Below are 23182 nucleotides of genomic sequence, written 5' to 3'. Positions count from 1 at the left end.
TAGTGTAATTTTTGCCCTTATTAATGGGATTGGGACCATCAGTTGTGTTGTGCAGAAGTCAGGTTGATATACAGCCGACAGCCCTATTGGACTGGATTGAATTGTTAGAATTCATATTATGGCAAGAACCAATTAGCTAAGTAAAGAGAAACGAGTGGCCATCATTACTTTAACAAATGAAGGTCAGTCAGTCCGGAAAATTGCGAAAACTTTGAATGTGTCCCCAAGTGCAGTCGCAAAAACCATCAAGCGCTACAACGGAACTGGCTCACATGCGGACCGCCCCAGGAAAGGAAGACCAAGAGTCACCTCTGCTGCTGAGGATAAGTTCATCCTAGTCACCAGCCTCAGAAATCATAGGTTAACAGTAGCTCAGATTAGAGACCAGCTGAATGCCACACAGAGTTCTAGCAGCAGACACATCTCCAGAACAACTGTTAAGAGGAGACTGCGCAAATCAGGCATTCATGGTCAAGTAGCTGCTAGGAAACCACTGCTAAGGAGAGGCAACAAGCAGAAGAGATTTGTTTGGGCCAAGAAACACAAGGAATGGACATAAGACCATTGTAAATCTGTGCTTTGGTCTGTTGAGTAAAAATTTTAGATCTTTGGTTCCAACCGCCGTGTCTTTGTGCGACGCAGAAAAGGTGAACGGATGGATTCTACATGCCTGGTTCCCCCCGTGAAGCATGGAAGAGGAGGTGTGATGGTGTGGGGGTGCTTTGCTGGTGACACTGTTGGGGATTTATTCAAAAGGCATACTGAACCAGCATGGCTACCACAGCATCCTGCATCGACATGCCATCCCATCCGGTTTGCGTTTAGTTGGACCATCATTTCGTTTTCAACAGGACAATGACCCCAAACACACCTCCAGGCTGTGTAAGGGCTATTTGACCAAGAAGGAGAGTGATGGAGTGCTGCGCTGGATGACCTGGCCTCCACAGTCACCGGACCTGAACCCAATCGAGATGGTTTAGGGTGAGCTGGACCGCAGAGAGAAGGCAAAAGGGCTAAGCATCTCTGGGAACTCCTTCAAGACTGTTGGAAAACCATTTCTGGTGACTACCTCTTGAAGCTCATCAAGAGAATGCCAAAAGTGTGCAAAGCAATAATCAGAGCAAAGGGTGGCTACTTTGAAGAAACTAGAATATAAGACATGTTTTCAGTTATTTCACACTTTTTTGTAAAGTACATAATTCCACATGTGTTCATTCATAGTTTTGATGCCTTCAGTGAGTGAATGAGAAGGTGTGTCCAAACTTTTGGCCTGTACTGTATGGTATGTAGAATGTGTATGGTACGTAGGACATGTATGTATATAGGACGTGTGTGGTATGTAGGATGTGTATGGTATGTAGGACGTGTATGGTGTGTAGGACGTGTATGGTACGTTGGATGTGTATGGTATGTAGGACGTGTATGTATGTAGGACGTGTATGGTATGTAGGATGTGTATTGTACGTAGGACATGTATGTATGTAGGATGTGTATGGTACGTGGGACGTGTATGGTATGCTGGATATGTATGGTATGCAGGATGTGTATGGTACGTAGGATGTGCATGGTACATTGGATGTGTATGGTGTGTAGGATGTGTATGGTACGTTGGATGTGTATGGTGTGTAGGACGTGTATGGTAAATTCCATTACCTTGTTACGCAGGTCTTTTGAAAGATTTTTTCTGCTCCCCATGGCTTAATATCTTGCCGGCTCAGTGCATACACATGAGAGCTAACAAACTCATTGACTATTTATACACAGACACTAATTGCAATTTAAAAAGCCATAGGTGTGGGAATTTCTCCTTTAATTACTATTTTCACCTGTGTGTGTCACCTTGTGTGTCTGTAAAAAGGCCAAACATTCAAGGCTATGTAAACTTTTGATCAGGGCCATTTGGGTGATTTCTGTTATCATTATGATTTTAAAAGGAGCCAAACAACTGTGTGATAATAAATGGCTTCATATGATCACTATCCTTAAATAAAAGCATGATCAGTCTTATTTTCAAAATGCCACAATTTCAACATTTCTGCCAGGGTATGCAAACTAATGAGCACAACTGTCTCTCCTTAGACATTTAACATCTCCCCATACATTGACTTCCATCATCCCATCCCCATAGTTCCCCGTCAGAGGTTGAATTCCACACACACACACAAACACACAGCAATCCGCTGTGATGCTCTCAAAACCTGAAGTACCAGGTCCCCTTTTTATCTTCCTGTCACTGTCTCTCTCAGCAGATGTGCATGCTGGAGCCTCTTTTCCTCTCCACCTGTCTTCTCCAAACTCTTACTCTCCACCTTTACACACCCCCGCCCCTTCCCCATGCCTCCTGCCTCTTCCACCATCCCTGCAGAAACTCTGGACCCAGTTTTCAGGTTGTCAGCAGAAAAAGCTTGGGGGGGGGGGGGTGGCATTACAGAAACATGTCTGGCCTGCGAGCAATTCCTGCTGTTCTATATTCCCCCTAAATGCTTTCTAAATCCAGCAGACGCCAGTGAATGTTGCGCCGGAGCAGCTCGTTTAGAAGGACAAGGAACCCCTCGGAATGTAACGCAGGGTAATAGAGTTGCTCCTAAAGCCAGGGAGGAGCTGAGTGGAAAGGAGCGGGGGGGAGACAGGAGGGAGGTGACATCAGTGAGATGGATGAAGGAGGAGGGGAGGAAGGGGAGGAGTCTTACGTAAGGACTGAGGAGCTGCTGCTCTTGGGACAGACGTCCTCCCACATGGCGAAACAGCCTCTTGAGACAGACGGACAGAGAGATTCACACAACAAGGGAATTGTAGAGAGAGACAGGGGAGAGAGAGAAAGAGAGAGATACAGAGAGAGAGAGGAATACAGCGAGATAGAGAGAGAGAAAGGATGAAGGGAAGAAACAGAGAGAGACAGGGGAGTGAAAGAGAAACGCGTGGAGAATGCAACGTGGGTACAGATGGAGAGGGAGAGAAAGTGGACTTGGAGGCGGGGCCTGATAGGTGATCAGCTCTGTGTCCACTGGCCGACCTGTAGGGTGGAGTCAGAGCGCTGTGCGGTGAATGGTGGGGGGGGTGGGGGGGGTTGGGGGGGGTGCAGCAGGGAGTGGGTTGTGGGGGGTACACGGGAGAGGAAGGAGGGAGAGAGAACAAGACGATCAGAGGGGAGGAGAGGGAGGGATGAGGGGATGAGCGGGCTAAGGTGACGGAGGTGGCGCGAAGAACAGCACGATGGCGGGATGAGCGAAAGGTGGAGGACGTGGGAGGGGATCATGAAGCCTTCACGCAAACACAAACCACTGCGTTCTCCTCTTTCCCCTCCCTTTGTCAGTTTGTTTTCCCGCCTACACACAGATAGAAATACAGGTCTGAAATTGCACCCCACAACACTCTTAGATACATCATACTATACACAGTGCTTCACAGACAAGTAACCCTCTTGAGGATTGCCTCAATGAACGAAACCGTCGCCCTCTGCGTTGCTGGAACTAGGACACTCTCTCCATGCGATGCTCTGCTAACATAGCTGTTGTGATGGCTATGGGGGAAGGGGCCCGAGAGGCGGAGAGGGTGGGGATTAGACAGGGGAGGCTGAGTCACAGTCTACAGTCAGACGGACAGACGATGGCTCCACGGTCCCTCCAACCTTGGCCCGCCTCCCCAATTCACACATCCCCATCCGCCACCCACGGTTACCCCGCCACCCCGTCCTCGCCCCCCGTCCCTATTAATTCTGTCCAAGTGTATGCATGGGCATTTAATTATAGTACAACTATGCTCCATCCCATGTTAAAACAAGACTCATCTCACAGGCAAATGACCTCTGCTGTCAGCTCAGGCAGTTGGTGTAAATGTTTTTGTGAGAAAATGTGAATGTAGAGAAGCACCACCATCTAGTGGGAAGGTTAGACCCTGCACGGCCAGCTGCTGTTAAAACCTTTTCTGTCCAAGTACCCCTGACTGTAGTGTGCAGTTCGGGGTGAGGAACAATGTGGGTGGAGTCAAACGTTTGACCCTGCCCATACTTGACCCCTCCCATCTGAGGTTTGACAGTCACACACTGAATACATACACACACGTTTGTGCGTGGAACATGTTGAATACAAACATAGTTAATTTTTGAAGATTAAGTGATAGGCCTACCTGCCAGAGTATGTAACCTCTCAAGAAAAGGTTAGGCTCTGGTTCTACCGTTCCAAGTCTTTCCCATTGCTCTGCTCAAAACCGCCATTAGCTCACAGGAAAAATAACTGCCACTCTAAATTCGCTCCATTCCTTTTTTGTTTTAGTCATAATTCAAACCAAATCTGTCAATTTTGTGATTATTTATGTCGAGTATTCATTTTTATATAACCAAGCCATACAGTATTTTAATGATGTCTATCTTGTTTTTTTTAACAACATGAAAGGATGAGGATACAAAGTATTCATTATTTAAAATAGTCTACAGATATGTCTACCATTGTTTTAGCCAAAATGTATACACCGAAACAAGTACCACTATATTATTCATTTATTACTAATTTTAAAAGATGCAAAATAGTAAAGCATTTCTGATACACTATCGGCTGCCAAGAAAATCAGATGCTCAGCAGTTAAAAAAAACAATTTGCCTACAGAATGTATAAAATAAAATAGTACATTTACTTGCTTTAAATTCAATTAAATTGAAATGGAAAAAGCCGTATCAGCACGCAACCAAAAAGGAACAAAAATATATATTCTATCAATGGGGTACATTTAACTAGCATATACATTGCATATATTGGCTGTAAAAACTAAAGTCTAAAACTGACTTGAAATTAAATAAAAACGTATAACTAAATCTAGTCTGTCCATAGTAACTTGGAAGACACTTTTAGAAAGACGAGTTAGGCCAGTCTGTGGCTTCAGGATGATGTTATGGTGCATGATGCATTTCTTATCATTTCTGTACTTCTCTAACGCTGATCATCCCTTATCGCCCACTCAGTTTTAAATCTATGATCCAAGACAGTAACTGGGACAATGGTGGAAACATTTCCTTATAGTGTAGTTTTCCAATAATATTATAGCTAATTAACAGATAATACACCTACTACCACAATTAATGTATATATATATATTTACACATATATCACAACATATATGTTTCACAGCCATCACGACATATGATATATACACTCACCTAAAGGATTATTAGGAACACCTGTTCAATTTCTCATTAATGCAATTATCTAATCAACCAATCACATGGCAGTTGCTTCAATGCATTTAGGGGTGTGGTTCTGGTCAAGACAATCTCCTGAACTCCAAACTGAATGTCAGAATGGGAAAGAAAGGTGATTTAAGCAATTTTGAGCGTGGCATGGTTGTTGGTGCCAGACGGGCCGGTCTGAGTATTTCACAATCTGCTCAGTTACAGTGATTTTCACGCACAACCATTTCTGGGGTTTACAAAGAATGGTGTGAAAAGGGAAAAACAACCAGTATGCGGCAGTCCTGTGGCCGAAAATGCCTTGTTGATGCTAGAGGTCTGAGGAGAATGGGCCGACTGATTCAAGCTGTTAGAACAGCAACTTTGACTTAAATAACCACTTGTTACAACCGAGGAATGCAGCAAAGCATTTGTGAGGCCACAACACGCACAACCTTGAGGCGGATGGGCTACAACAGCAGAAGACCCCACCGGGTACCACTCATCTCCACTACAAATAGGAAAATGAGGCTACAATTTGCACGAGCTCGCCAAAATTGGACAGTTGAAGACTGGAAGAATGTTGCCTGGTCTGATGAGTCTCGATTTCTGTTGAGACATTCAGATGGTAGAGTCAGAATTTGGCGTAAACAGAATGAGAACATGGATCCATCATGCCTTGTTACCACTGTGCAGGCTGCTGGTGGTGGTGTAATGGATGTTTTTTTGGCGCCCCTTAGTGCCAATTGGGCATCGTTTAAATGCCACGGCCTACCTGAGCATTGTTTCTGACCATGTCCATCCCTTTATGACCACCATGTACCCATCCTCTAATGGCTACTTCCAGCAGGATAATGCACCATGTCACAAAGCTCGAATCATTTCAAATTGGTTTCTTGAACATGACAATGAGTTCACTGTACTGAAATTGCCCCCACAGTCACCAGATCTCAATCCAATAAAGCATCTTTGGGATGTGGTGGAACGGGAGCTTCGTGCCCTGGATGTGCATCCCACAAATCTCCATCAACTGCAAGATGCTATCCTATCAATATGGGCCAACATTTCTTAAGAATGTTTTCAGCACCTTGTTGAATCAATGCCACGTAGAATTAAGGCAGTTCTGAAGGCGAAAGAGGGGTCAAACACAGTATTAGTATGGTGTTCCTAATAATCCTTTAGGTGAGTGTATATATATCCTTTTAGATATATATCAAAACCTTCCTTTTCAACTTTTTTGGAAAGGAAAGAATAAGGCACAGTGGTCTCTTATTTTTTTCCGTAGCTGTATATATACAGTATCTCACAAAAGTGAGTACACCCCTCACATTTTGGTAAATGGTTGATAATATCTTTGAAGAAATGACACTTTGCTACAATGTAAAGTAGTGAGTGTGCAGCTTGTATAACACCTCATGGCAAAGAATTCTCTGACAATCTGAAAAAAAGAATTGTTGCTCTACATAAAGATGGCCTAGGCTATAGGAAGATTGCCAAGACCCTGAAACTGAGCTGCAGCACGCGTGGCCAAGAACATACAGCGGTTTAACAGGACAGGTTCCACTCAAAACAGGCCTCTCCATGGTCGACCAAAGACGTTGAGTGCACGTGCTCAGCGTCATATCCAGAGGTTGTCTTTGGGAAATAGACGTATGAGTGCTGCCAGCATTGCTGCAGAGGTTGAAGGGGTGGGGGGTCAGCCTGTCAGTGCTCAGACCATACACCGCACACTGCATAAAATTTGTCTGCATGGCTGTCGTCCCAGAAGGAACCCTCTTCTAAAGATGATGCACAAGAAAGACCGCAAACAGTTTGCTGAAGACAAGCAGACTAAGGACATGGATTACTGGAACCATGTCCTGTGGTCTGATGAGACCAAGATAAACTTATTTGGTTCAGATGGTGTCAAGCATGTGTGGCGGCAACCAGGTAAGGAGTACAAAGACAAGTGTGTCTTGCCTACAGTCAAGCATGGAGGTGGGAGTGTCATGGTCTGGGGCTGCACGAGTGCTGCCGGCACTGGGGAGCTACAGTTCATTGAGGGAACCATGAATGCCAACATGTACTGTGACATACTGAAGCAGAGCATGATCCCATCCCTTCGGAGACTGGGCCGCAGGGCAGTATTCCAACATGATAACGACCCCAAACACACTTCCAAGAAGACCACTGCCTTGCTTAAGAAGCTGAGGGTAAAGGTGATGGACTGGCCAAGCATGTCTCCAGACCTAAACCCTATTAAGCATCTGTGGGGCATCCTCAAACAGAAGGTAGAGGAGTGCAAGGTCTCTAACATCCACCAGCTTTGTGATGTCATCATGGAGGAGTGGAAGAGGACTCCAGTGGCAACCTGTGAAACTCTGGTGAACTCCATGCCCAAGATGGTTAAGGCAGTGCTGGAAAATAATGGTGGCCACACAAAATATTGACACTTTGGGCCCAATTTGGACATTTTCAGTGGTTTGCCAGTGGTTTAGACATTAATGGCTGTGTGTTGAGTTTCAAAAATGTACACTGTTATACAAGCTGTACCCTCACTACTTTCCATTGTATTAAAGTGTCGTTTCAACAGTGTTGTCACATTAAAAGATATAATCAAATATAAAATTAACCAAACGTTTCAATCCTTAGCTTCAATGTAGCTACCCACTTCGTTCCATTCTGATAGCATGTGCACATTTTCCATAACGATTTATTAGTTGTGGTTATTACATCACCGAACTCCCTCTCCTGCATGTTCTTGGTTCTCCTCATTTCTGTATGTTACCTTTATTTTGCACCAGTGGGTTTTATCCATTTCTTATAAAATTAAAATTATTGAGCATACTTCATGAAAAACGGTTTATTTTTGTCTCTATGTAGGACAGGTTCGATAAAGATTTGCTTTCGTTGATGTTGATACCTTCATGAACCTCAGCTTTAGTGATCTTGAAGGAGACCTGAAGAGGGCGGGTTAAATGTGTTTGACTCCGCCAACATTGAGCCCGGCCCTGAACTCCACACTCCTGTCAGGGGCTTCTCATTCCGTCAGCTTGATAACTTGGATGAAGCAGGCCTATAGTATTTTGAGGGGAAATGTTCTGGTAGAAAAACAGAATGTCTACGCATTTAGAAATAACTGGTTTATTCTGACATATCTGAAACACAACTTTTTTTTGTCATACCAATGCACATGTTTGATCAAAAGCAACGTGACACATGCATACACACACAGGGCTTGGACTACAGTCCTCTACCTCAATGTAATCTGGGTCAAGGACACACACACATTAACAATATTAATATAAGTCACATGATAAAGATATTAATTTAAATAAAATGGGCCTTGATAGGGAAATACAGACGTTAGACTAAAATGCTAGTCATGTTTTTAGCTGTCTGTATTCCAGTAGGCAAAGCCTGATAAAGTAGTGCATTCATACTAAGGCAACGTCATGAGGGGAAACAGATACAGCTTAAGGTGTAATCTGTCATCTAGCATTTCCTCTAACAGAACATACCATTAATTGTGGAGAGGTCTGAGTACAGACAGAACTTCGGCTAGTTGATGATAGCAGGTCAGAGAACTGCTCAACGCCCATTTGCATTTACCCAATGGAATTTTATGGACCTTCAGATGATTTGATATAGGGCAAAGTAAATCTATTACCAAATCTGCTTTGCAAATCAACTTTTGATCATGTACAGATCCATCCCACCAATTGCAAGAAACGCACCAGAGTTTAGCTGTCGAAGGAGGACTTTGGAAACGATACAAAGTCCTCTTAGAACAATTCCATTAGAATCTCAAGACGGAGAACACCAGGCCGTGTTTGTTGAGCCGGTGGATGAGAGTGGTCTTGGCAAACACAGCTCCAGGACTGTACACTCCACCCCTGTCAATCCAAATAACACAGCCTTTGGTTTCTACGTAGTGCGCCTGTACTGTAACATCCCCTAAATGCTGTAACATACTCACTTAACAGGAAGGAACTGCGGTTCGTTTAGCACGGTGATGGCGGCTTGTACCATGGTGACAGACGTGGCTACATAGCCAGGCTCTGTGGACCAATGAAAATCTACAATGTATTAACACAAAATATACTGCTAAGACGGAAATAACAATCACACCAAATACTATGTAGACATTGGATAGAAACAAACACAACCCTGACCTAAAACCAAAGGAGAGTGTGTTATTACCCGCTCCGTGTATCTGGGTACAGATCCTAGCGTTGGGTCTTCCCTGAGAGGGCTCAGTGCCCTCAGCGTAACCTTCCCCGAAAAATGTCAGTCTGAAAGAAGTTCCCTCCATCTGCAATATGAGAGGGAGATGTGAGAGTGAGTACCTAAAGTTGAGTCCAGGCATCCGTTTCCATAAAGTGATCAAGAAAACGGTGTGCATATAAACAATGAAATAATCCAATGCATTGTTATTTAATGAAGAGTGTACAATGCCTGTATTCAAAACTTGAATAAGCATTACAATTGTACTGAGGTTCTTCTCAGTATGACTAGGCCATTCATGTACTATTCTCATAAGAATGAGTACCTGCTTCCTGCTTGGACCAGACTTGGTGAACATGCCAAAGGAGAAGATTTCTGGAAACTGAGGAGAGACTGCTTCACTTATTATTGTCATCGTTGTAAAGTACAGTTATGTTAGTGTATATTAGTTAGTCCGTTTTAGTTAGATTATTACTTTATGTTAAAAGGCATTGCAATGTAAGGTCTTCATACATACTTTTGTTACATAGTAAAGAAATTAAAATGTCAAGTGTTCATTGTTTTGTAATAGTCCAACCATGTGTTTGAACTAAATGTGAAAACAACATAGTCATTCTTTTAAAATCAGTACACACATATGGCTAGTTCTGCACCTTTTTAGAAGTAGCAATAAAAATGATTGTTTATTTATAAGCTAGCATTCATTAAAACATTTTGTTTATGGCCATCAAACAAGCAATTATTACTTTTGAATTAATAAGCCAAACATTTATGAATGTTCTGCCTTGTTTCTCTTTTCTCTTCTCCAACCATCCATAATTAGTAAAATCATCAATGATAGTTTGTAATGAAAGGTTAAAGGGAGAGGGAGAGAGGCTGGTTCCAATCCCGAAGCAGGCGGTTTATAAGGGAGACGACCTCCAGGTAGGGCACGTCTTACAGGCAGTCGTACAGGCAAGGGTCAGAATCCCAAGATACGAACAATTGCAGAATCACAAGGCTAGAGACGGAGTCGAGGAGCAAAGCAGGCGATGGTCAAAACACGGGAATCGATATAAGACTAGCACTAAGCGAAGGCGAAAGCAGAATGTATGACGGAGTGACAAACAATGACTCACAAAGGTTAGGGAGGACTAAACAGAACTCAATAGGGGCATAAACCAGACGCAGGTGGGGACACAGGTGCTCAGAATGAGGGTGATTGGGATCTGATGACTGGGGTGCGTTCATGAGCCGTGGAGCGAGGGGTGCGTTCAGGAGTGGTGGAGCGAGCGGTGCGTTCAGAGGTGGTGGAGCGAGGGGTGCGTACATGAGTGGTGGAGCATGGAAGCGGGTCCACGCCGGCGGAGGACGTCACATAGTTATTGTTTGTTTTGGAACCTAACTGCTGATTTAACTTTTTACCATAGGCATGTGATGTGAAGAAATGCTGTGTATTGGCCCCAGTCAATAGTACAACACTATATTAGGAATGTGGTAGTGATCCCTGGTCAAAATTTAAGGGTCAATATACTGCATGGGTTCAATATATAAGAACACGGGATACACATTTAGGATACATACCGTAATTAGGAGCTTTCTTCCCAGCCTAAACTTCCCTAGGAACCAGAAAATCAGGCCTCCACAGAACAACTTTATCAATGACCAGACGCCACCGACGCCTACATATGCAGTGTACTGGACCTGGGGAGGGCGAGAAACTGATAAACAACTCAGCTCCTTTATGCTCCTGTTGTCCTTTACTTCAACATGAACCATAGGAAGTATAGAGGAAGAACACACATCACAGGCTGTTACTGCAAATGATAGCCTAGTGTTTAGAGCATAGTGCCAGAAAACAAAAGGTTGGAGGTTCAAGTCCCAGATCTGACCAGAAATGTGCCCTTGAGCAAGGAGCTTAATCCTTACTGCTCATGTAAGTCGCGCTGGACAAGACGACCGACCTGCTTGAATAAGGATTAAACATGAAAAGCGATAAAAAACTCCCTAGTGCACTGTTGTGGGCCAGGAACAGTGTTGAGACGCCCTGCAGAGATAATGAGGAGAGAAATGATGAATCACTTCAAGATGCCGGATGACTCATTATCATCCATCTCTTTCTACATGAAGAAAGAAAGGGGCTGTTTACAATCTATTTTCCTCTATATTGGATGTCTGGGAGTAAATGAGGCTTCATCACACAGTTTCATAAGAACCTAGCAAATGAAAGAAAATGTTGACAGTCACTGTTGCTTGACCTGATTAAGGAAGTAAAGCATGGAAGGAATTGAGACATAAATACTGTGGTACAATATGGACATGACACGATATACATAATGATGTAATTTAGCGGCCTCTTTTATCAAAACCAATATACAGCCACGTGTGAATACGTTTACGTTTACGTTACACATAAGGCAACAACAGAGGATCATTGAACACCTGAATGCAGTTAGACAGAGCTAGGTTTATTCCAGATAGAGCTAGGTATATTCCAGACAGAGCTAGGTATATTCCAGACAGAGTTATGTATATTTCAGACAGAGTTATGTATATTTCAGACAGTGCTAGGTATATTTCAGGTTATGAAGGTGCGTGTTAGACCTTACCGGTGTTGCTTTTTGGTCCTCATAGAGAAAGCGCTGGGATCGCTTTACCACCGATCTGTCTGAGCCCATGAAGGGTATGGCATACTGGTTAATCTCCTTACTGAAGAACAGGCAACCCCTGAGAAATGCACGCACATCAGTGTACATCCAAATACACAGTCAATCTACATGATCATCATCCCACCAAGTTCATCACGGACAGAAAGGATCAACTTCCTAATGTTCACAGGCTAGTTCTGAAATCCACTTCAGCTATACCAAGCACAAACCGTGCCAAACCAATAAAAGTTATTGGGAATGAAGGGAACACACACAGCGTTTACATTAGACATCTGCCCATACCTCTTCTTAAACGGGGCTCCGACGACGGGGAGAGGCTGGTGGCCAAATTTCTTCCTCAGCTTCCTCAGGGAGCCGCTGTCTGCAAAGCCATAGATGGCTGACTGCCATGTACTGTCATGGGCACAGCCTCCCTACAGGGAAGAGCCTCCCAGAGATTCATCCACTGTCACAATGAACCGACCAGCTACGTAACCCTGGTTCTACGAAGGAGATTAGGGGGATGTCCTACTATGGGACACGTCCTCTGGCAGACCATTGGTCGAAGCCCTGTCCTATCACGCTCAACTCGGCAATCTGAACTTTGTGGGTGTTCGCTTTAGATGTCTATCAAATACCCTGCTATGCTCCAATTACACATTCTAAGAACATCCTCTTACACAAAAAGAGCAAGATGGGCAGTTATTACGTTATTACGGGAAGGCTCGACAAGAAGAGAACTGTAGTTAGCCAAAGACAAAAAGTGTTGCTAACCAGCTAACTGTGGTAACTTTTCTTGATGATGTGAAAACTTCAGATTTCCTTGAAATGGAAATTAAGCCACACTTAGGGAAGAGTTAAACCCAGAGATCTTGTTTCCTGAAGAAAATAGCTAGTAACCAGTTTTCCTCACAGAGGCAAAGAATGAGAAATCCGATTATTGCAGGGTGTAATACTTACATGTGAACATCCACAACACTGACTGGCCTGTTAGGCATTATTGAAAAAGCCTTAAACCAATGACCCATAGAAGAGCATGCCCCATAGTGAGATGTTTTGAGATGTTTTTTGTGTTTGATTCAACTCAAAGACAACAAACTTTTAGCGGGATGGTCCAACCTAATAGCTATGTTTTTTAAATACTTTGTCTGACATTAACAGGACATTTCGCTTGAATTACAAAATGGCACATTGGCTATTATACAAGTTATGATACCAATATTAGCATGCAACATGCACACATCTTAACATTAGGGGACGGTTTTAAGTTTAGTCAAGGACTAAAAAAATCTAGTTCAATAGAAAACTCCATTGAGCTTGTTTCTTTAACCTGCCCTATATCTCTTATAAGAAAACAACTGTTAACTATCCCTTCAACATAAGACTTAATTTCCCATAAAGCAATAATAGGAAACAGGAAGGGATAGAGCCTTCTACCTCAGGTCCAGTGTGAATAGTCAGGAAGCTCTCTACAGCTGTCAGTGTTCCTGTCAAGAGATATGACATATGCTTTAGATATGACAGTTTTATTACATATGCTTTACTCAAGGAAAAACATGAATAGCACACAGACAGAAACCTCATTGGAAACCAACAAGAGTACTAATGCAGTGAGTTCATTGTGTAGTGTAACTAGCTGTATCAATCTGTATGGAATGCAGCTGAAAACACATCTTCTTTGCCAAAACGGTGGTGCAATTCATCATTGATGACAGGGCAAACCCTACTGAAGAAGAATGAAGCTGAAAATCCAGTACCATGGGCCAAAATAAGTATGCGAAATGGAATTGATGGATGCCAGTTTATAAACCCCCTCGACACAAACATCAGTGTTGTTCTCCATCTGAAAAAACAAACATTCAAAAATACAACTATGACAGCGTAGCGCTATACCTTTAAAATGGTCCTTTGTGTACAGGATGCCCATGTCAGCTGGTATGGAGTCAAAGCCACAGCTACCAATCACATACACGCCGCTGACCATCGCTTTGCTGTGGTACTCCAGCTGCATTCCCTCCAGGAACTGTGGACCAGGGTCAAGTTCAATTCTATTCAAATTCAGACACACTTCCATGTGTCTTCAATGCTTTTCAGTAAGGGAACATTATAATTCAATTCCTGTTTGGTTCACTTTGCGATTGACTGGAATTCAAATGGAATTGAACTCAACCCCACTATGAACCACATACAAGAAAAACGAGCAAACACTGTCAACCAATCTGCCATTTCAGTGGAATTTCAATACTTGACCAACACTGAATGTTTTACAATATAATATCCAAATGCATCCGACAAGCCTTGTCTTTGTCAAAAACAATGACTGTCATGGACATTAATAATAGAAGGTTGGACATGGAGGCTACTGAAGGCTAACATCGCCTTGAAAACAGACATTTAATATCCTGATGTTGTATGTAAAGAAGCCAACTTTACCTGAGGTTCTCCACAGATGTCGATGCAGTGGGCTCCATTCTCGATACAGGCCTTCACCACTGGCTCACCATAAAACCTGTACTGAAAAGATGAGGAAAAAGGTATGCGTAGTCATGCGTGCACACATCATAAACTCATCATCACTTTATAAAAAGTTAGAACTGCACCATCTGCTCCCTATCAAATTGCCACAACTTTACATTTGCCTACATATTATTATGGTCGATACACAGTGATTAAGTTGCATCTACTGCACTGTACAATACCCTCAGACACAGCTACTTAGTCAGCAGATTTCTAACAAGCTCAATGCAAAGTCGCAGATTTCCAATTACTGTCTCACTGGAGACAAGAGTTCCTGGGGAGTCTGGATGACTGTGAAATGCCAAACAGGCTTCTTTTTCCTCTCAGGTCTCAACAACACCACTCACAAATCCAGTAGACTTACTGGCCCCACACAGTTCAGGACAACCAGTCCTTGTTGGCACATGATGGCCAATGAATCTGCGTCCGAAACATCAGCCACAATGATATCAACTTCAATCCTTAGCTCTGGCTTATCTGAGAACAGAGAGCAAACTTATTAAATTGAGTGCATTGGTTAAAACTCACATGTAGAATGAATCGTAGTAGCTTAAGACCACTGTCATTATGACATGCAGCATTTTAGTGTGGACACTAACCTTTCTTAATCAAAAAGGGGACTAAATAATGGCAAATAACAGTACCCTGGAGTACTTCAAAGATCATACACCAATCAGTCCTAATATTATGACCTCGGACAGGTGAAGTGAATAACACTGATACTCTCATAATCATGGCACCTGTCAGTGTGTGGGATATATAAGGCAGCAAGTGAACATTTTGTCCTCAAAGTTTGGCAAGCGTAAGGAGCTGAGCGACTTTGTTGTGAGCCAAATTGTGATGGCTAGACGACTGGGTCAGAGCATTTCTAAAACTGCAGCCCTTGTGGGGTGTTCCCGGTCTGCAGTGGTCAGTACCTATCAAAAGTGGTCCAAGGAAGGAAAAGCGGTGAACCAGTGACAGGGTCATGGGGGGGTCAAGGCTCATTGATACACATGGGGAGGGAAGGCTGTCCCGTGTGGTCCGATCCAACAGACAAGCTACCGTAGCTCAAATTGCAGAAAACGTAAATGGTGGTACTGATAGAAAGGAGTCCGAATGCAGTGCATCGCAGTTTGTTGCGTAAGGGGCTGCGTAGCCACAGACCAGTCAGGGTGCCCATGCTGACCCCCTGTATAATGCCGAAAGTGGTTACTATGGACATGTGAGCATCAGAACTGGACCACAGAGCAATGGAAGAAAGTGGCCTGGTCTGATGAATCACATTTTCTTTCACATCAAATGGATGGCCGGGTGCGTGGGTGTCGCTTACCAGGAGAACACATGGCACCAGGATGCACTATGGGAAGGAGGCAAGTTGGCGGAGGCAGTGTGATGCTTTGGGTAATGTTCTGCTGGGAACCTTGGGTCCTGCCATTCACGTGGATGTTAATTTGACACGTACCACCTACCTAAGCATTGTTGCATACCATGTGCAGCCGTTCATGGCAACGGTATTCCATGACAGCATTGGCGCAGGATAATGCGCCCTACCACAAAGCAAAAATGATTCAGGAATGGTTTGGGGAACACAACAATGAGTTCAAGGTGTTGACTTGGCCTCCAAATTCCCCAGATCTCAATCCAATCAAGCATCTGTGGGATGTGCTGGACAAACAGGTCAAGTCCATGGAGGCTCCACCTCATAACTTACAGGACATCTTGGTGCCAGATACCACAGCACACCTTGAGGTCTAGTAGAGTCCATGCCTCCACGGGTCAGGGCTGTTTTGTCGGCAAAAGGGGGACCTACACATCATTAGGCAGGTGATAGGTCATAATGTTATGGCTGATTGGTGTGTAATGTATTTCTGCAAACAGATTTTTTTTAAACACCTGCAACTGAATATAAACATTAAGACGATAAATGTTTAACATCATTATTTACCAAAATATAGTATATTGCCCACTCCAAAACAACGCTGCTATTCTAACCATTGACAAATCTGGGTTTGTTAGTGACTCAGTGATAGAGTGATTAATTACTTTTGTATTTTTAATAAATACATTTGGAATTATAAATCACAATGAGCTAAAGCCCCAACAAAGATTAAACATAAGTGGGCCTTTATTTAAAGGTCAAGACATTACTGACGCACGTGTTTAAAAGGTCAAGTTCTGCAATAAGCTTTGTGTATAGTTATTGTATGTATATTGATAACAAGACATTGGCTGCTAACCTTCTCCGTGTCCCTATAGCTTGAATGCAACTGAAAGCATTGTCGCAGTAAAAATAAGCATTGTCAAACTATGCTTTAGATGAAATCGTTATTATACCAGTAGTAGCCTATAATCACGCGCTTCATTTCGGTGAAGCGTCAAACACGTACTGAGAGAGTCGGCGGCTTGTTCCAATACACCTTCCAGCCGGTGTCTGCTCCGCCCGGCCAAGGCCCATTTCATAGACCCGCTGGGTCCTTCTTTAGCGTTCCGGGCTACCTCTTCCACCACGAACTGACCGGTAAAACCAGATGCTCCGAATACGATTATGTGGTAAGGTCTGTTAGAAATGACAGTCGCCATTGCTCACCAACGTACCTAGCCAAGTGTACGCAAAATATTTTCAGTAATGAATTGAATTTGTTAGTATTAAGTGCGTTCACTTGTTATCAATAATGAAATACTATAGCAAAGATTATATTTCAAACCACATGGGTAGGTATAATAAGTCAAACGTTGACAACATAAACTCGTTCGCAGTCTTAGTCCACTGAGCTCTTTTCAATTCTGAGTGAAGGGTGCAGTAAATGCTACAGTAGGCTAATATTTAGGATAATGGTGGCAGACTGGAGCACTGAGACATCGTGTGACTTGTTGGTGGTATTACATCTTAAAGCCAGACTGAGTAAGAGAAAATAATGCAAAATTATATTGCTTTTGATATTTAAAGATTTCTTTAATATTATCACCTTCTGCACATTCCTGTGTTTTGGTAAAAGTTGAATATTCTTCGTTCAAAGACTGAGTAATGAAGGCAAGGCCTGATCTCACAATTGTAATTAGATACTAGACAGTGGAAACCACATAGGAAATGATCACCCCAATTAAATAATCAGAAACAACAACAAAAATAGAATGAAGACTGCATGCGGCATTATAGGTTTCAGGAGTGTGCAACGCTAAGGGAATTTAGACCGTAGATGCCCAAACTAGGGCCCGCGGGCCAAAGTTGGCCCGTGGTAACCTTTGATTTGGCCCACCGAGAGAGAGAGAGAAGAGAGAGAGAGGGTCTTCGACACAGATTGTCATTTCTAATTTGACATAAAATTTTTGTTTGATTTATTGTTGAACTACAACAGAGTAAACTGAAATTAAATGTTTAAATTAAACGTAAATTAATTAGATTTTTTCCTGTAAATTCCAGGTGCAGCACCGAGTGCTTTGCGACACTTGACCTCAATAAACGTCAACAAATTAAACGCAATAATGGAGAAATCAAGGCAGTGGCACACAGACAAGAGACATTTTTAAAAAGGTTGGCAAGATGAGTTTTACAACCATTGACATTACAACCACATGGTTTTATTATTGCTTGTGTATTTGGCATTGAACTGTATTGTACATTGAACACTTGGGGATTGTTGGTTTTATTGTAATAAGTTCATTAAAATGCAAAACTTTACCAATAAAACTGTATTATTTAATCAGATTAAAGTTTTTTATTTTAAATATTATGAAATAAATAAACCCATAGCAAATTTAATGTAACACACTTTGATTTATGATGCAAAATTTACTTTTGGCCCACGGCCCTCAATCAAGTTTGATTTTTGGCCCTTCATAGGAAAAAGTTTGGGCACCCCTGATTTAGACACTTCCATCAGTAGTCTCTACATAACAAATATACAACAAAAAATTATAATAACCAGTGGGCCAGACTGATCAACATTTTACAGTTTAACTGGTCGTATATCCCTGAGTTGGCCAACTGACGTAACCCACTCTATGTCAAACGGTTTTGGAGATATAAAAACATGACATTGGTGCGGCTCTAGCGATTTGGGGGCCCTAAGCAAAATCTCTTCTATTGGTCAAAGGCTCCCTTGCAGATGGAGGCCCCCTAGCGGTCCAGGGCCCTAAGCGACCGCATATGTTGCTTATGCCTGGAGCCGGCCCTGCAAACGTGTTAACATTATTTGGAACGTCATTATTCGGAAGTTCAATTAACATATATATGACTGGTTTGTAGGTATTCACGTGTTAGGTCTTATCCACATGAAAATGTATTGATAAATAGTGACCACGTTTTTTATATAGAGGTGCATCTAAACAAATTAGAATATTGTGGATTTTTTTAATTTTTCGTAATTCAAATAAAAAAGTGACACCTTCAAACAGAATATTCTAGATTAATTACACAAAAAAGTCAAACATTTCAAGACTTTTTTGTTTCAATCTTGATGATTACGGCTTACAGGTCATGGAAATCAAAAATCCAGTATCTCAAAATATTATAATAAAACATTTAATATGCAGAAATGTTGACTTGAGAAGAGCTCAAATCAGCTTATTACCTCAAAACACCTGCAAGGGTGCATAACAAGGTAATGGAACTTTATAAAGATGGAAAAGGTTATAAAAAGGTATCCAAAGCCTTGCAAATGCCAGTCAGTACTGTTTAATCACTTATTAAGAAGTGGAACATTCGGGGATCTCTTGATACCAAGCCAAGGTCAGGTAGACCAAGAAAGCAACATTTCCAGACAAAATATTCAGGATACAAACACACAGGTAACCTCAGGAGAAATACAGACAATAAGAAACTGTCTATTCTTTGTACTACTGGACCTAACTGCCAACTCTGACGTAGATTATAGAATTCTTCTAGACAGGCTTCAAAATTGTGTTGGACTATCTGGTTCAGTTTTAAACTTGTATAAGACGTACTTCACTGGCAGAAAAAGTTTTGATGTCCTTGGTTACTACATGTCAGAGACAATAAAGATTACATGTGGAATTCCACAAGGTTTAATATGAGGTCCTATACTGTTCAACCTATACATGTGCTGGGTGATTTTCACCACCCGTTGCAGGGCCTTCCGGGCGGTCACGTAGCATCCGCCAAACCACACTGTGGCACATTTAGTCCAAATGCTCTCGATTATGCAGCGGTAAAAGTTCACAAGAATCTTCTGCCTCAGAAATTACAGGTGCTGCTGCGCCTTTTTGACCCGGGTTGAAATCTTGAGGGTCCAGGAGAGGTCCTCAGAGATGTGGACATGAGGAATTTGAAGCTGGACACACGCTCCAGCTCAGTGCCATCGATGAGAACTGGGGTATGACTGCAGCATTTAGACTTCCTGTAATCCAAAATGAGCTCCTTGATTTACATTGCTTTGAGGGCCAGGTTGACCTCCTCCCTGTAGACTGACTCATCATTGTCCCTGATTAGGCCAACCACCGTGGTGTTGTCTGAGAACTTGACAATGGTGTTGGAGCTGTGTACAGGAACGCAGTCGTGGGTGAAGAGGAAGTACAGGAGGGGGCTCAGCACACAGCCTTGTGGAAGTGTCTGGTTGGTGTCTGTTGGTTAGGAAGTCCAAAGTCCAATTGCAGAGAGAGGGGCCTATCCCCAGGCCAGGGAGTTTGTTGACCAACCTAGTGTGGATGACCATGTTGAATGCTGAGCTTAAGTCTATGAACAACATTCTCACATAGATGTTGGTTTTGTTCAATGTTTTCAAATGTTCAATTTGAAAACATTGCTTATTTCTTCATAAACAAACATGATGTTTATTTCTTCTTAAACAACAGAAGGGATTTGTACATTTGAATATTTTGTTTAATTAATTAAAAGTGGACTGAGAATTGCATCATTCAACTCACAAGTTTGTCCTGAGGTTTATGTGTTTATTATTCCCCTAGTTACTCTTTGGAAGTCACCCTCTGAGTTACATCAGCAACATGCTGCTGAAACCACAACAGCACATCTAGACAACCCAATTCAATTACCGTCCAAATGCATCGCCCTCCACGGACCCCTGGGCTAATCCAGGATCAGGTGCATGTTCTACCAAAGACGCAGCAGTGACAAACATGCAAACCACAAAACATTTACATTATTAGACTAGTAAAATTATAATACTTCATGAATTACAATTAAATATTAATATCTCTATCATGTGATAACAAGCAATTCATATGTGGTAATAAAAACATGTATTTTTGTTTTATTTAACCTTTATTTAACCAAGTTAGCCACATTGAGATTAAAAACATATTTCTCAAGAGGTACCTGACCAAAAATAGCAGCACACAGCACAAAGTTACAGCATATAAAGTCACAACATAAGACATAAAATACCACCGTTCCTAGTTAAGATTAGGATTCAAATCATTTGCAGCACCCCATTTCAGTATATACAGTGGGGAGAACAAGTATTTGATACACTGCCGATTTTGCAGGTTTTCCTACTTACAAAGCATGTAGAGGTCTGTCATTTTTATCATAGGTAACTGTGACGGAATCTAAAACAAAAATCCAGAAAATCACATTGTATGATTTTTATATAATTAATTTGCATTTTATTGCATGACATAAGTATTTGATCACCTACCAACCAGTAAGAATTCCGGCTCTCACAGACCTGTTAGTTTTTCTTTAAGAAGCCCTCCTGTTCTCCACTCATTACTTGTATTAACTGCACCTGTTTGAACTCGTTACCTGTATAAAAGACACCTGTCCACACACTCAATCAAACAGACTCCAACCTCTCCACAATGGCCAAGATCAGAGAGCTGTGTAAGGACTTCACGGATAAAATTGTAGACCTGCACAAGGCTGGCATGGGCTACAGGACAATAGGCAAGCAGCTTGGTGAGAAGGCAACAACTGTTGGCGCAATTATTAGAAAATGGAAGAAGTTCAAGATGATGGTCAATCTCCCTCGGTCTGGGGCTCCATGCAAGATCTCACCTCATGGGGCATCAATGATCATGAGGAAGGTGAGGGATCAGCCCAGAACTACACGGAAGGACCTGGTCAATGACCTGAAAAGAGCTGGGACCAAAGTCTCAAAGAAAACCATTAGTTACACACTACGCCGTCATGGATTAAAATACTGCAGCGCACGCGAGGTCCCCCTGCTAAAGCCAGCGCATGTCCAGGCCTGTCTGAAGTTTGCCAATGACCATCTGGATGATCCAGAGGAGGAATGGGAGAAGGTCATGTGGTCTGATGAGACAAAAATAGAGCTTTTTGGTCTAAACTCCACTCGCCGTGTTTGGAGGAAGAAGAAGAAGGTGAGTACAACCCCAAGAACACCATCCCAACCGTGAAGCATGGAGGTGGAAACATCATTCTTTGGGGATGCTTTTCTGCAAAGGGGACAGGACGACTGCACCGTATTGAGGGGAGGATGGATGGGGCCATGTATCGCGAGATCTTGGCCAACAACTTCCTTCACTCAGTAAGAGCATTGAAGATGGGTCGTGGCTGGGTCTTCCAGCATGACAACGACCCGAAACACACAGCGAGGGCAACTAAGGAGTTGCTCCGTAAGAAGCATCTCAAGTTCCTGGAATGGCCTAGCCAGTCTCCAGACCTGAACCCAATATAAAATCTTTGGAGGGATCTCTAAGTCCGTATTGCCCAGCGACAGCCCCGAAACCTGAAGGATCTGGAGGTCTGTAAGGAGGAGAGTGCTGCAATATGTGCAAACCTGGTCAAGAACTACAGGAAACTTATGATCTCTGTAATTGCAAACAAAGGTTTCTGTACCAACTATTAAGTTCTGCTTTTCTGATGTATCAAATATTTATGTCATGCAATAAAATGCAAATTAATTACTTAAAAATCATACAATGTGATTTTCTGGATTTCTGTTTTAGATTCCTTCACTCACAGTTGAAGAGTACCTATGATAAAAAATGCAGACTTCTACATGCTTTGTAAGTGGGAAACACTGCTGATTTTGCAGGTTATCAAATACTTGTTCTCCCCACTGTATCATAGGTTTGATTTTGGTCTTAATCATAGTCACTAGATAATTAAATGTAAAAATGTTAAAACTTTTGTAGCTCATTCCAGGTGGAAGGTGCACAACACTGGAATGCAATTCACCCTACTTCAGTACAGGTCCTAGGATCCATCAACAAGATACAGTTATGAGAGCGCAAGCAATATTTATAATTTGTCTGCTGGACAATGTAAGAGCATAAACAAACTTCTTAAGAATGTACCAATGGGGTAATCTGCTTAGAGCTATATATGGCCAGCCCTCTCTCGTATATAGGGTAGTGATGGATGAGAGATTTAGAGTTTGTAACAAACATCAAAGCCCCATGGTATACAGTGTCAAGTATACATAATGAGAACATAGAGGCATGCATGTACAATACATTACCACAATCTAATACAGGCAGAAAGGTAGCAAACACAAGGTGCTTTCTTGCCTAATAAGAACAACCAAACTTATTTTGGAAATAAAAACCCAACTTTAACCTAATTTTTTAATCCAAATGACAAATATACTGTATGTGTCTTGAGAATGTCATCAATTAAAATCCCAAGATATTTGTATACAGACATAGCCTCAGGTATATTACCATGCAGTGTAGTAAGAAGTGGAAGATCTATAGATTTTTTTCTATGAGTTTGAAAACAACATGTATTTTTCAGCTGATGAAATCCTTT

At 42.3% G+C, this 23182-nt stretch overlaps 1 protein-coding gene and 1 long non-coding RNA gene across 3 annotated transcripts; one reads left to right on the top strand and one right to left on the bottom strand.

Moving 5' to 3' along the window:
• Positions 1-8265: 8265 nt before the first annotated feature.
• sccpdhb (saccharopine dehydrogenase b) lies at positions 8266-17285 on the bottom strand. 2 transcript variants are annotated; one of them, XM_010900610.4, is made up of 12 exons: positions 16878-17277; positions 14873-14985; positions 14425-14505; positions 13885-14014; positions 13429-13478; positions 12295-12425; positions 11953-12070; positions 10928-11047; positions 9690-9746; positions 9341-9452; positions 9117-9198; positions 8266-9033 (listed from the first exon to the last, which is right to left on the bottom strand). In XM_010900610.4, exons 1-12 carry the CDS (start codon positions 17068-17070, stop codon positions 8937-8939), a joined length of 1284 nt encoding a protein of 427 aa, XP_010898912.1. In that variant the 5' UTR covers positions 17071-17277; the 3' UTR covers positions 8266-8936. The 2 variants fall into 2 exon arrangements, 1 of the variants encoding a protein (XP_010898912.1); XR_004574717.1 differs by lacking the exon at positions 8266-9033 and having other exon boundaries at positions 9690-9757; positions 16878-17285.
• On the top strand, positions 16939-20301 carry LOC114829411. Its single transcript, XR_003777324.2, has 3 exons — positions 16939-17040; positions 19689-19823; positions 19940-20301. It is a non-coding gene; the product is annotated as an uncharacterized LOC114829411 (long non-coding RNA).
• The last annotated feature ends 2881 nt before the right edge of the window (positions 20302-23182 follow it).

Source organism: Esox lucius, chromosome 18 (genome assembly GCF_011004845.1).
Source record: "Esox lucius isolate fEsoLuc1 chromosome 18, fEsoLuc1.pri, whole genome shotgun sequence".
In the NCBI taxonomy this organism is placed as follows: Eukaryota; Metazoa; Chordata; class Actinopteri; order Esociformes; family Esocidae; genus Esox; species Esox lucius.
This window is presented reverse-complemented; position numbering and strand designations above follow the sequence as displayed.

Bases quoted from the DNA above. Each gene is read 5' to 3' on its own strand.
- sccpdhb (XM_010900610.4), bottom strand. From the start codon at position 17,070: ATGGCGACTGTCATTTCTAACAGACCTTACCACATAATCGTATTCGGA. The intron at 11,048-11,952 runs GTAAGGTCTAAC...CGCCCTCCCCAG, and splicing joins AGGACCAAAAAGCAACACCG to GTCCAGTACACTGCATATGT. The intron at 9,747-10,927 runs GTATGTATCCTA...GTCTCTCCTCAG, and splicing joins GAAGAAAGCTCCTAATTACG to TTTCCAGAAATCTTCTCCTT.